General features: G+C 39.7%; 1 protein-coding gene, 1 long non-coding RNA gene and 1 pseudogene across 2 annotated transcripts in view; 1 reads left to right on the forward strand and 2 right to left on the reverse strand.

The window, feature by feature from the left end:
• Positions 1-13,036, forward strand: part of LOC118561874 — a 951,216-nt pseudogene that overhangs the window by 904,738 nt on the left and 33,442 nt on the right.
• The window catches only part of LOC118561876 (kinesin-like protein KIF20B), a 366,850-nt gene that overhangs the window by 143,044 nt on the left and 210,770 nt on the right, over positions 1-13,036 (reverse strand). Inside the window, exon 6 of the mRNA XM_036134136.1 lies at positions 2,825-2,939. Coding sequence (XP_035990029.1) covers positions 2,825-2,939 — 115 coding nt within the window. The remainder of the gene's footprint in view (positions 1-2,824; positions 2,940-13,036) is intronic.
• The window catches only part of LOC118561891, a 53,505-nt gene continuing 52,824 nt past the window's right edge, over positions 12,356-13,036 (reverse strand). The window contains exons 3-4 of the long non-coding RNA XR_004930342.1: positions 12,650-12,752; positions 12,356-12,549 (exon numbers count right to left, since the gene is read on the reverse strand). This is a non-coding gene — a long non-coding RNA (uncharacterized LOC118561891). The remainder of the gene's footprint in view (positions 12,550-12,649; positions 12,753-13,036) is intronic.

The following is a 13,036-nucleotide window of genomic DNA, read 5'->3' on the forward strand; positions in this document are numbered from 1 at the left end:
CACATGAATGTCCCGACCCTTCTGGCACTCATAAAAAAGGAATTTTGTGGATAACTGTTACGGTTTTTCCGCAGGAACAATTTGTTCGGGAGTAGCGAATGTGCAAAATCCTTAAAACGCTTTGGAGCTTCATTCTTCCACATCATCCACTTTTTACATCGTCGCTGTGCCTACACCGATTTTTGTACAAACCTAAAAATGAACTCCATAGTCCTCAAAAGCCTGCTGATACTCAGAGTGAAAGAATTATTTTGATATCTCTTATACTTTTTCAGCTACAGCGATTTGTTCGGAACCGTTTGTAGAGGATTTCTCAAATTTCATAAAAATCCTCTTTATATCATAATTTTTTACGCCTAAATTAAAATATTTCTAGCAAAAACCGATAGTTTTTCTTGTTCTCCTATCCGTTACGAACTAAACGCTGAAAAAATTATGTCTCTACCATTTACAGAACAGGAGATATGGAGCGTTGTTTGAGGCAAAGTTCTCCATTCTATTTCAATGAGGCAGAGTCTGACAAAGTCTCTGCACTTCGGGAGACTGGCCGCTGCAGCTGTGTCAGTGAGTTTCCATGACGACGGAACTCTGAGGGCCAGAGGGAGAATCTCCATTGAGATACAATGGCAACTTTCGACGCCTGCTGCAGCGGCTATGATTAATATAGCAATCTGAAATTCGCACAGTCACTTCCTCTTGACATTTTAAAATTTTCAAGTGACTTTCAGCGATATGTCACTTTTCTGTCCCATTTTGGATGTCACATGCTTTCCTTTTGGGCCTTTGCTTCCAACAGGACCTGACATGATGCCCAGACACGACCCAATTGGCCAATACAGCACCACCCACCTGTGGGAAATGGCGCTACTGACCATTTTGGTCAAATGTTGAGTTCTTGGCCCAGATGTGGTGAGGCTGAGTTGCTAAAGGAGGCCAATCTGACCCATGAACTTTGGTCACGTTTGGTGACATTAAGTATTGGCACCCCTTTTTGAGGCACTTCCCAGTACAGGATTTGGACCAAACTGACAGAGTACAATCACCCGGTGATACTGAACACAACCATGCTAGCGGCTAACGGTTAGCATGTTGCTAACCAGAAGTAGCTTTAGAAAGGTCCTACCAACTTCTGCTTAGCCGGGGTTGTTCTGCCTTTACAGACAAATAGAGGGCTACAGCTGTGAGGGAGTCTCCATGACAACCCTTTTAGCCAGAGGCTTCTAGGAGGTCCATTGACTTAACATGGCACCTTTCGAAGGGCACTGTGGGTGCTGTGAAGACCGTAGGAAGCTGAAATTCGCAGTGTTACCCCCCGTTAGTATTTTTGACGGTACCACGAGGCAGGCGCCTTGCTAAATTTCTTCGGAATTTTTTTAGTTGTTCTTAATCTTCAAATTCTTCAATTTTTTAAATTTTTTCAAATTCCTTCAAATTTGTTCAAATTCTCCAAATTTCTTCAAATTTTTTAAATTCTTCAAGTTTGTCAAATTCTTCAAATTTTTCAAATTTCTTCCAATTTTTTCAAATTCTCCAAATTTCTTCAAATGTTTCAAATTCTTCAAATTTTTCAAATACTTCAAATTTCTTCAAATTTTTCAAACTTCAAAATCCTTCAAATTCTTCTATTTCTTTCAATTCTTCAAACTTTTTCAAATTCTTCAAATCTGATTTCAATGTTTTCTGCATCTTCTGCTCAATCATTCTGCAGATTAGCATTCTCACTGCTGTTTCGCAGGAACAGCCTTTTCTAGTTTTAAATTAATTCTTAATTTAACAGCAGCTCCTTTTTATTCTTAAATACAAAACTACAGAATAACAGGAGTTTGGCATCTGTGTGCAAACTAACCTGGTTTCTTGTTAGAACTATTTTTATTATTTTCTACATGTTTTAATTTACCGTATTCATTGCATTTATCACATATTTACTCATTACTGATAAAAATGTTTTAAGGTTTGAGTTTATTCATGTATTAAAGTGTTTTTCAGATGACTAAACTTTCTCTTCTATGTTACAGAGCAAGGCTTTGTGAAGAGAAAAGGTCTCCTGATAAATGTTTTTGTGTGATTTATTGCACCTCACCATCTGTGGTTACTCCTTTCCCTGAGAACTGACCTGCTAGTTTATGAGGTCAAAGGTCACATTGCAGTTTGCTTGCCTGAGAAAATAAAAAGCAAGCAAACAGCAGGTGTACTTCAGAACGGATAGGGGGTTTGTAACTGAGCGTGTCCCTGTGTCGTTCTCCTTGCTAGAGAAGATCTAACGTCTGTTGTCTTTCTTCTTTGTGTTTAATGAATGTTTTAGGCGCTTAAACCTGACATTTCTAATTTCTAAAATCTAACGTCTGTTGTCTTTCTTCTTTGTGTTTAATGAATGTTTTAGGCGTTTAAACCTGACATTTCTAATTTCTAAAAGCGGTCCTGGTTGGACCTCGACTGTTGAAGTAACTAATCTGAATGAACCATCTTCAGATAAATGAAGCCATTGGCGTTTCACCTAAAAAGCAGATTACAGGTTCAAAGGTCAACAGGCCGACCGCGTTTCCTCAACCAGAACAACAAGATGTTTGGCTTTAATAATCTGTGAAGGTTCATCTTCTGAACCACAGCTTCCTAACAGAAACGTATCAAAGCTCCGTCGTTGTGTTGAAACGACATTTCTGCTGAATAAATGCTGTAATTAAACCACATTAATGGGTTTTATAACCAGTGTTTTTCTGCAGGGCCTCTGGAAGCAGCAGAGGCTTTAAGCTCCTCCTCTGAATCACATCCAGAGAGACGCTGACCTGAACACAGCGGTTCCCCTGCAGGGCAGCCTCTGATGCACCTGGTTCTGCTGACACCAGGTCCAGATGTTCACAGCAGCTGCACTGGGTTGATTCACATGTTCTGTCCACAGCGAGCGGCTCAGGATTTCCTCCAGACTGAAGCAGCAGCTGAAACTAGTCAGAAAAGGAGGAATAAAAGCAGCAGATCCAGTAAAGGTCGCCGTATGGAGGCTAAAAGCAGGGAGACGTCTCAGAGAACCCAGCAGACACACGGGTCCGGTTCTGACCCGGTCCAAGCTGTTCTGTGTTGTCCTCAGAGCGGGCCTCCCTGACGCTGAACATTTCCAGACCCTTGCTGCGTAACTCAGAGGTTTTCAAAGGTTAGGAGCAACCTGGGCCTCAGAGGGACGATGGTTCTGCAGCCGTGGCATCAGAACATCTTGGAGTTCTGAGGAAGGATGGACCTCCTCTCTCTCCTGGGAGGAGAACCAGGCTTCCTCCACCTCAGCTGCAGCTTCTCTGTCATCCTAGATGAACACATCACCTTCCTGCATTTGATCTCATGCTGTCCCTTTAGACGCCATGAAGCGCGGCTAACACCAGGCCTGAATCAGTCACCAGCTGGACGGCAATATTTCACACTCATCATGTAACAGAGGCTGAAGTTGTTAAAATAAATGAAATAATCACTCAGCCAAAGTGGTTCCTGCTTTACACTTTCAGGTCAGAGCCACAGATGTTAGCCTGAACAGGAACTAGGATCTTACTTTAATCCTGTCTGCAATAAATACCATAAAATCATCTAAAGTCCTCAGCAGTAGCTCCTCTAACTGGACCAGACATCCTGGGTCAGCCACCAGAACCTGAGGACGTTTAAATGTTAATTATAAGTTTAAACCAGAACCTGAGGACGTTTAAATGTTAATTATAGTTTTAAACTAGAACCTGAGGACGTTTAAATGTTAATTATAGCTTTAAACAAGAACCTGAGGACATTTAAATGTTAATTCTAGTTTTAAACCAGAACCTGAGGATGTTTAAATGTTAATTATGGTTTTAAACTAGAACCTGAGGACGTTTAAATGTTAATTCTAGTTTTTAAACCAGAACCCGAGAATGTTTAAATGTTAATTCTAGTTTTAAGCTGAAAATATATGTTTGTGTATTGTTATTTATATATTTATAAATGTTATATACATATATTTATAAATGTTATATACACACACACATATATATATATATATATATATATATATACACATACATACATAGACATATATATAAATAAAATGCAAAATATTTCAGCACATGACTCTCAGTACTTGCTAGTTTTAGAACATAACATAAAAGTATTTAGCATTTAACATTTTAAAAGTTTTAAGCCCCCCCTGAACATGAGAAAATCCTCGTTATTCGATGCTGTAGCGCACATATTCCCTAGTTACTGGAGGAAAATAGGGAGTACCAATATGGCGGCTGGTGGCTTCACAGCGACTCGTTCTAACAGCGGCTATTAGCACTCCAGTGTATAATAGAGATCAGTGATCAAAACCGACTCATACAAAAAAACAACCTGCATAGAGCAGCAGCTTTTACATTAATCTCTTTCTCTTTTTATACATTTACCCAAATCAGCTGTACAGTATTTATCCTCTTTTTAATCTTAAATCAATGAACGTGAACCATTCAAATTGACAAAGTATCACATAGAGCTATAAAATAATTTTTTAAACAGCCCACACACACAAAATGGTGTATATGAATTATTTTAAATCACATTCCAATCATGTTTGTTAATCATTCATTAAATTACTGTCTCTCAATAACTCAAAAGCACACTGTTGCTAGTTTTAGCTCATAAAACCAGCTCGCTTAACTATATAGCATTAGTTGGCATATAGTAATAGTACAAATCACATGCAGCAATAGCTCAATTAACACAGATAATTTACACAAAACACAATTTTTTACATCCTCAATTCACTCATATACCTTCATCTGTCTCCAGCTGGTTTTATACATATTTTCTCCAAGCATAACAATATAACAAAGATACTTTCTCCATGAAATCAGTGAGCAATCAGCCAGAATCAGCAGTAGTTAGCATGCTATGCTAAGCGCTAATCATCATTACTCACCGCAGTTTTCACTCGACAAAACACAACAACACGGTGATGTCCCGCAACCAGAAACCCTCCTGGCAGGTGCAGATAATCTCCTAGGATCAATAACTCAAGATATAACACAGTTTTAATCAGTATTTACTTAGTAACTAGTTATATTGACGCCTCCTGTTCTAACTCTCTCTAAACTGCAGTAACGGCATCAGCGCAAAGAGAAAAAAGACAAAAGAAGAAGCGCGTAGAGCTTGTAGTTGTGAATACGCTCCCTGCTGGCAGAAATATGGAACTACAACAGAAACAAACTATTGAATATTACAAATAATACAAAATTAATATTCTGCCTTTTTTAGATCACAAGGGAAGTGAGGAAAGCTTTTCCAAATATTCCAGCCATCAGCTTTTCTACATCAAAAAGAACCTGGAAAAGGAAAGAGTTGCTCTGGGTGAACAAATACTGACGGTATCAGGTAGGACCAGGCAGGGATTTTAGGGCTAAATATTGCCATGTAGAGCTAAAATATAGAATATGCAACTAGAGTATATTGCAAAGTGGTAAACCTTGTTTCAGTGTCTAAGCTCTGTTTAGGGAGATGCTACAAAATCTGCTGGCCACGCCCACATTAAGACATTTATGTCATGTGGAATATGAAACGCATGGAAGTGATAAAAGCCGACTATTTGATGACATTTATAGTTACATAGAGACAAAGAAAAAGAAACTTCATGTCCTGTTAAATCCCCAAAGAATGTTTTTAGCCTGTGGAACAAGCAGTGATCAGGTAATGCTCCACAATAACCACACTAAAATGTTTTCACTTCAATTAGATTTTATTTCTATAGCGCCAGTTCACAACACGTCATCTCAAGGCTCTTTACAAAGTCACATTCAATCAGATCCTAAAAAGTAGCTCTCAGTGTTTCCAGACCAGAGTGCATGTAGGAGGGAAACATTTGGTACTAAAACGCCTCTCACTGCATGGCAGAAATTGTGGCATTAAGCACATCTGTGGTCAGAAGCTTTGGGCATTACGCCATCCAGTTGAGTCCCAACAGAAACAGTTTATGAAATATGGAACCTGGCAACTTCTCCCCTTCATGATACGCCTTCACTCAAGGCTTTGGATGCAAGCATAGAGACATATGCAGCAGCTTCTTCTTATTATTTGATTATTATTCTGCTTCCACACAAACATGAGTGTCAGACGCATCTTGGCTGAAGGAAGAATGATGAGGGCGGACTGCAACAAGTTTGGAGTTAACACGGTGAAATCTAGCCAGAGTTGAACTAAACTGGAGCATTAGAAGACAAAAGGGCAGCTAGAGAGAGCAACGGCAACGACATAAAGCAACTGGAATCATTCTAGAGCTCCGTATACGCATGAGGTGTTCACTGTCAACATCTGGTTGAAATCACTAAGGTAGTTGAAAAGATGGCCCAGACAAAAAAGAATTTAAAAGGTGCACCAAGAGGTAAAAAGCTATTTATTCAAGGATTCACAGCACACCTTCATAAATATGAAACCATTTACTATTTACATAAACTGCATTTATTTCACATTTCAAACACACATCACTGTCACATTTAACTCTTCCAAAGAATGTCAAGAATCTTCTTCAAAATGAGCAGAGCTTAAAATGTTGGTCTCTATGTAGTAATAAAGATTCTCTGCATGTGTAACAAAGGCAGGTTTTTAGGTTGGCCCTGAAGTGTTAAGCTTTACTGTAAATGTCCCAGCAATAGGTTGGATGATGTGGGCAGAGAAAAACAGCGTAGCTGCATCCCTGTTGCCTTGCTGGCCACATCTAGCTTCAGCAGATCATTTGGTTTTCACAAACTCTGTCACACTTCATTGGGATTGTCTGCAAACTGCATTGCTTCATTATAAATATGATCTGGATGTTGACAGATAACAATGATCCTGTAGTTTAACACATAGCAGCAAAAGAAAAGGATGGAAGCTTGTTTTCTATGAAGATGTGGTAGTGTGACCTCTGAACATGGAGCTGATCTTAGTGGATGGAACACATGGAACCATAAAGGTGATGTTACCTATTTTCTGCCATTGTAGACTTTGATTCATGGAACAACTGCTCCTTGTGTTCTATGGTAAAAGCAGCCAGAGCCTCCAGTTACAAACTGGCTGAGTAAATGTATTGTTTGCTGCTGATTTTCTGCCGTTTAGTAACTGAATCCTCAGCATGTGGAGCATTTCATGGTGTCATAATGGACGTGTGATCATGCTATATTCAGCTAATCCTCAGCAGGATCTGCAACATGAAAACAGTAGACGGCTTTCAGATTGTCTGCAGGTAACTAAATGCCAGCTTAGTCAGCTACTAAGTCAGATGAAGGCCTGATTGCTCACTCGCATTAGCATTTGTAATTATTTAGTCATTTGTATACCTGTACCTCAGTAACAATGCTTATTCAGAACGTTGTGAATTTGTGAACTGACTTAGTTTTAGAGCATAAAGTAAAAATACAGGTCTAACAGTCATTGAGGGAAAGCAGATCATCAAGGGTTTTAAAATGAAAAAATAATAATATTACCTTTAATTGGATGTTATTGGATGTACTGTTTTAGTGGAATATGTGAAATGAAGCCATTTGTGTTCACATGTTTTATGTGCCATTGTTATAGATATATCAGTATTTAGAATACACTGTAAAAAGATAATGATGATAATGATGATGTGGTGAGGGAAAATCCCCAGGGATTACTTCAGGACAGTTTCCTATGAACATATTACTGAGATAACTTCATCAAAGAAGCAGCTGTGACTTTTAAAAGTCATTTCTCTGTGTTCCAAAGGTAGTAAAGTGATTGGCTGTAGAAGTCAGTGTTTGGATGAAGAACATTTACCTCCACAGAAATCTAGAAAACAATACATGTGAAATTATTTGAGTTCATTTCATTAAGCTTCCCAGTAGCTGAGCTGATGTGGCGGCCATCTTACCTGGGGCTGACTCCCAGATTTTAATCATTTATTGATTTGATAAAAACTCATTTTCTGGAACATAGCTTGACCCGTTCTGTAGTTGTTCAATAACCAAATGTGACGATGAAAAGATAGTATGAAGCCAGCAAAAGCCACCTCCTTGTCCCCTAATGTGTATATTCTGTAAGTTGTTGTGCAGATCCAGGGACACGTGTGGCAGATGGTTCCATGAGCCGTGCCTAGGCTGACAAGAAGATGTCCTGAAAGCTCTGAGGGAATCCAGCTGGAACCGTCTATTGTGTTGTTGGAACCAAAGTTCTGTGGCAGCAAACTATGGAAATGTTCTTCATCATTTCAACATTTTATACTTACCTGTTTCTAGTTCAGCTTTTTCTGGACCTTGTTTTATTTTCTGTGTAATTAGTATGTACATAGTGTGGCAATGTAAACCTCAGCAGTTTTGATCAATAGAATTGTAAAGTCACATGTTGATGAGCTTTAAACGTGAAATTCCACATCATATCTTAATAAAATGTGTTGAGTAACATCTGGAGGTGTTCTCCTGTCAAGCTGAATCCAAATTGTCCACTGAACACGTACTAAAGGTTTACTAGCAACATTGACAGCAAGCTAACATGTGAACTGTGGAGCTGGAATGTTCCAGATGCTGGAAAAGTGCAGAAATCAACGTTCCAGAGCCGTTGTTCAGGAAGCAGAAGCTGCTCTCAGATCAGTTTTAGTCCAGATGTTTGTGTTGCACTAAAAGCTGAAAAGATGAAAGCCATGAGTTGCTTTTAAAAGCAGAAGCTTCATGTTTCTACTGTGCTGTGTGTGATGTGTTGCCAACAATCAATGAGCTTCATGGAAGGAAAGAACGTCTGAGTCGCTGCTTTGATTTTCTTTTGCAGCTTTTCTCTGACTTCTAACTTCAGCTTTAAGCAACAGTTCTGGTTGCTGCTGAAGCTCAGAAATCTGATCCACACTTGGAGCTTTTTACTAAAAGCCATTTTCCATCAATACACACAGAACTGTTAGAGGCTTTTTCTTTGTGCTTACAAATCAAATGGAGTTGATTCAGATCAAGTCCTGCTGGGTGCGCTCCATTGAGCCCACCTGAACACCACTGGATGGGAGGAGTGAAGATTTCAGAGCTTTCCCTCTAAAGAAGCACAGCTCTTCACAGCTCTGAGAGACATTTTCTTCACAAATCCCAGTCAGTGGCATCTGCAGACCTGATCACATCCAAACATCCCATTTTTCAGGACTCAATCATTTCATCTGTGCAATTGTTCCAGCTGCTGTGGGAAGAATCCAGCTGTGAACATCTGGAGCTTTAATGTGCCGCTTCTCTCCTCCCAAACATCCAGCCTCCAGCTGTGGAGAACAGCTGGAAAACAGCTGCAGGTGGAAAGAAGGAGTTTGGACCAAGCTGCCTCCTCTCTGCTCTTTTCTCTGACTCTGACTTTAAATTCACTTTGATGGTTTGAAATGAAATCAGGGTTTCAACCTGGATCTTCAGAACATCCTCAGCTGATGCTGATTTTAACCAGAGACTGTCGACACTCTGCTCAGCAGCACTAAAATAAGGAGAAATAATTCTCTAGGAGCTCTAGTAATAATCTGCATTAGAACAACGGCTCATTTTAGCAGCAGCAGTGTGCTGATATTAAGGACTACAGTTTACTTTGTTACTTTGATGGAGTTTTATCATTATTTGGTCTTATTTTGTATTTTTAGTGGATTCTTGGTTTTTATCTTGTTTTTCTGTTTCTGTTTTGATGCCATAATTCCAGCAAAGCATCAACTAATTGTTGTTTAGTGTTAAAGGGCTAAAAATGGTTAAAGTGCAGATTGTCATGTGATCAGCAGCTCCTTGCAGCTACTGAGCCTCTGACCTGCTGTGGAAGCAGAAAGGATGGACTTAGTTTTTCACTCACTGCTTCAGGGTTCTGCTTCTGCTTCTGTTCACTAAATAATGACCCAATGGAATCTGTGCTGCTGTTGTATTTCCCTCATTTTAAGAGCTGCTGAGGAACAGATGATCTTTTATTCATGTCCTGATAAATGAAAGCTTAGAACTGACTGTGGTTCTGCTCACTTTTTACCATCACTGACATGTTTGGATCAATTAAAAACGCAGCAAATGGGTTTAATAATTAGACATCATGCGGTTTATCTTTTCACCACCAGAGGGAGACAAATCTCCAGCAATGAAGAGTCCAGTTGGTTCCCAGTTAAAGCAGGTTGTGGTTCCATCAGAGCTGAACAGAACCTGGATCAGCAGAACAACAATGAAGCCATTTAAACAGCAGCAGAGTGTTTGTGTTCACACTGGGAGTCATGAGAAGGCTTCATGTCTTCAGACGTCAGCAGGTGAACTTTCCTCTGACTCCCACTCAGCCAGACCAGTCTGAGCAGTTCCTGCAGCAGGAAGCAACCAGCAGCTCTGTTCTCTGGGCTCATTTCTCCTCAGGACGCCATCAGGAAACATTTTCAGCACAACTTCTCTCCTTTCTCATCAAGACTTTATCAACCTGCCTCTGATATCACTGCAGACGCTCTGCTGACTGTTTTAGTCTGAGAGGAAAACTACAAACCAGGTGAGCTGTGACGTCATCAGAGGATCAGAGCTGATGTGCAGATGAATGATTTGTGTTTCCTCTGCAGGTGAAGGTAGAAAGTGTTTCTGAGCTCTAGAACTACACTGAACAGAACTAGAAACATGAACTTCCAGAGAAATAGTTCCTGTTTTGCTGCTTTGAGCAGAGCCGTGCATGGAGCCAACGTGATGTAGCAGAAAGTAGCAGCGTTCACATGCAGCCCTACCCTGAGAAAGGCATCTAGCTTCAACAGACTCGCTCCATCATGTCAGAAGTAATGTGGAACATTTAGATCCAAGACTAAAACTACAGCCAGCTTTATGTTCTGTTCTCCAGTTTTTAGACCCAGTACCATCCCAGCTTTATTTATAGAGCACTTTCAGCACCACAGAACCAAATTACTCTATATGAATAAACAGCAGCCATATGATAACATGACAAGACATTAAACTTTGAAACTTGAACTAATTTTTACTCTTTGGCCTAAAGCACAGCATGAAACTTCTGGTTTTTACAGTTAAATAAATGTTGATTCTATTGTTTTCACAGTTTTTCTTTAGACATGTGCAGCTGTGATTGTTTTAAACTGTTTTATAAATAAAGTAAGCAAATTAAAATCAATAAGACCTACAATAAATAAACATCCCTATGCTAAAATAATACAAAAATCATAAAAATCTGTAAAAAATTAAGTAAAAGGAAAGATAATCTAAATGTCATTAATGATAATCAGAACAGTTTAAAGTCTCTGATGGTGTCAGAGGTCAATGAGAATAATGGTTTTATAAATGAATGTGAAACACAGGGAGGAGAACTGTCTGATGTCCAAGGGAAGGTTGTTTCATAATTCTAGATCTGCTGCAGCTAAAGCTCAGTCACCCTGAGCTTAAGCTTCATCTTTGGCTGACTCAGGATCAGCTGATCAGTGACCTGAGGGAACAGAGGATGTGCAGGATGTACTAGTTCAGACAGCTAATGTGTGGCAAGGCCATTTAGAGCTTTAGAAGCAGATAAAAGCATTTTAAAATGAATCCTAAAATGTTCAGGCAGCCAGTGCAGAGAGACTAAAATAACAGAAATGTGGTCAAAGCTTCATGTTTCATAGAGTCTAGCTGACCACTGATCTAGATCCTCACAGTTCTGGACTAAAAATGATGTTTTCTGTCTGCATGAAGCTGTAGCATATTGTGACTGATGCGCTCATTGATATTATGGACACACTGACTCAGTGAGTGCAGTGAGCCAGGCTCAGCAGCAACATGGAGATTACAAGTCACATGTAGTCAGCATGGATGTTAGGAGATGCTGGAGAACTCTAGAATCTGACCTGTTGGCATCAGATGGAGGAGAAATAATAGTGGGCTGAAAATGGATCCTTGAGGAACCCCACGTTTAATTTTTGTTGGTCCAGATTTATATTTATTTACCAGATGACACAAAGTTATCCATGTCTGCCAAATATGGTGTGAACCAGTTTAGCCCAGAACCAGATAATCCAGCCAGTGTTCTAGTTGGATCATCAACATGTTGTGATGAACTGTGTTCAGCAGAACTGAGATCCAGTAGAACCAACAGAGGAGTTCTGGAGCCATTCCAGTCAAGATGAGCATCATTGTAAACGTTTAGCAGTGCAGTCTCTGTGCTGTGGTCTGAAGCCTGACTAGAAATCACTGAAGAGATTCATTTCATCAGAAAGTCATACATTTGTTCATCAGAACCATTTTCAATGATCTTTTCCAGAACTAGTGGATTAGTTCTGGTCCTGTAGGGACTTATTATCCATGGATCTAGAGTTGGTTTCTCTAACAGAGGTTTGATCCCTGCAGTTTTCAGCCTTTAGAAAACAAACTAACTGGAGGGAAGTATTTACTATCTGTAATATTTCAGGGTCATCACAGCTAAAAACTGCTTTTAGAAACTCAGAGGGAACAAATCCAGGCAGCAAGTTGTGGATTTTCTCTTCTGCTGTGTTTGTGTCAAGAAGACATAATTCAGTTTGTTAAAGTCATTTAGATGCTGTAATGATTGTGGAGGCTCAGGAGACATCAGCAGGTTCTCAGAGGTGGAGATAGATGGTGCTGGTCTCCATCAGGAGGGATGATTGGTGAGCTGTTGGTCAGCCTGTCAACAATAGCAAACAAAGTTCTGCTATTATTAGTGTTTTTATTGCTGAGATCAGAGAAATAGAACTGCCTCGCTGGTTTTAACTCCACAAACTCACATCATGATGGTAAGATCTGTTTCACTTCAATCATTTCTCTGACTGATCAACACTCTGTAGACATGAAGTTTTCTGCATCACTGATGAGGAACCTTCAGTACATCTGAGAACAAGAACAAGGCAGAAACATGGAACTTATTCATGATTATGTGTTTATGAATCATAACACAGATTAAAATAATTCAGGTTAACATTATTCCAGTACAGTGACTACATGTGGGGATAACAGCTCATCACATGTGGGTCAGAAAAATGTCCAACAGTGAAGCAAAGAATCTGGTTTAATAGTGAGGAACACATTCAGACTGATGTTCTAGGCTGAGCAGAAGAACGTCAGAGTTTCTCATGGAGATCCTGCAGGGAGCAGCTTGTCTTCTCAGTCTGTTC

This window comes from Fundulus heteroclitus, unplaced genomic scaffold (assembly GCF_011125445.2).
Source record: "Fundulus heteroclitus isolate FHET01 unplaced genomic scaffold, MU-UCD_Fhet_4.1 scaffold_75, whole genome shotgun sequence".
In the NCBI taxonomy this organism is placed as follows: domain Eukaryota; kingdom Metazoa; phylum Chordata; class Actinopteri; order Cyprinodontiformes; family Fundulidae; genus Fundulus; species Fundulus heteroclitus.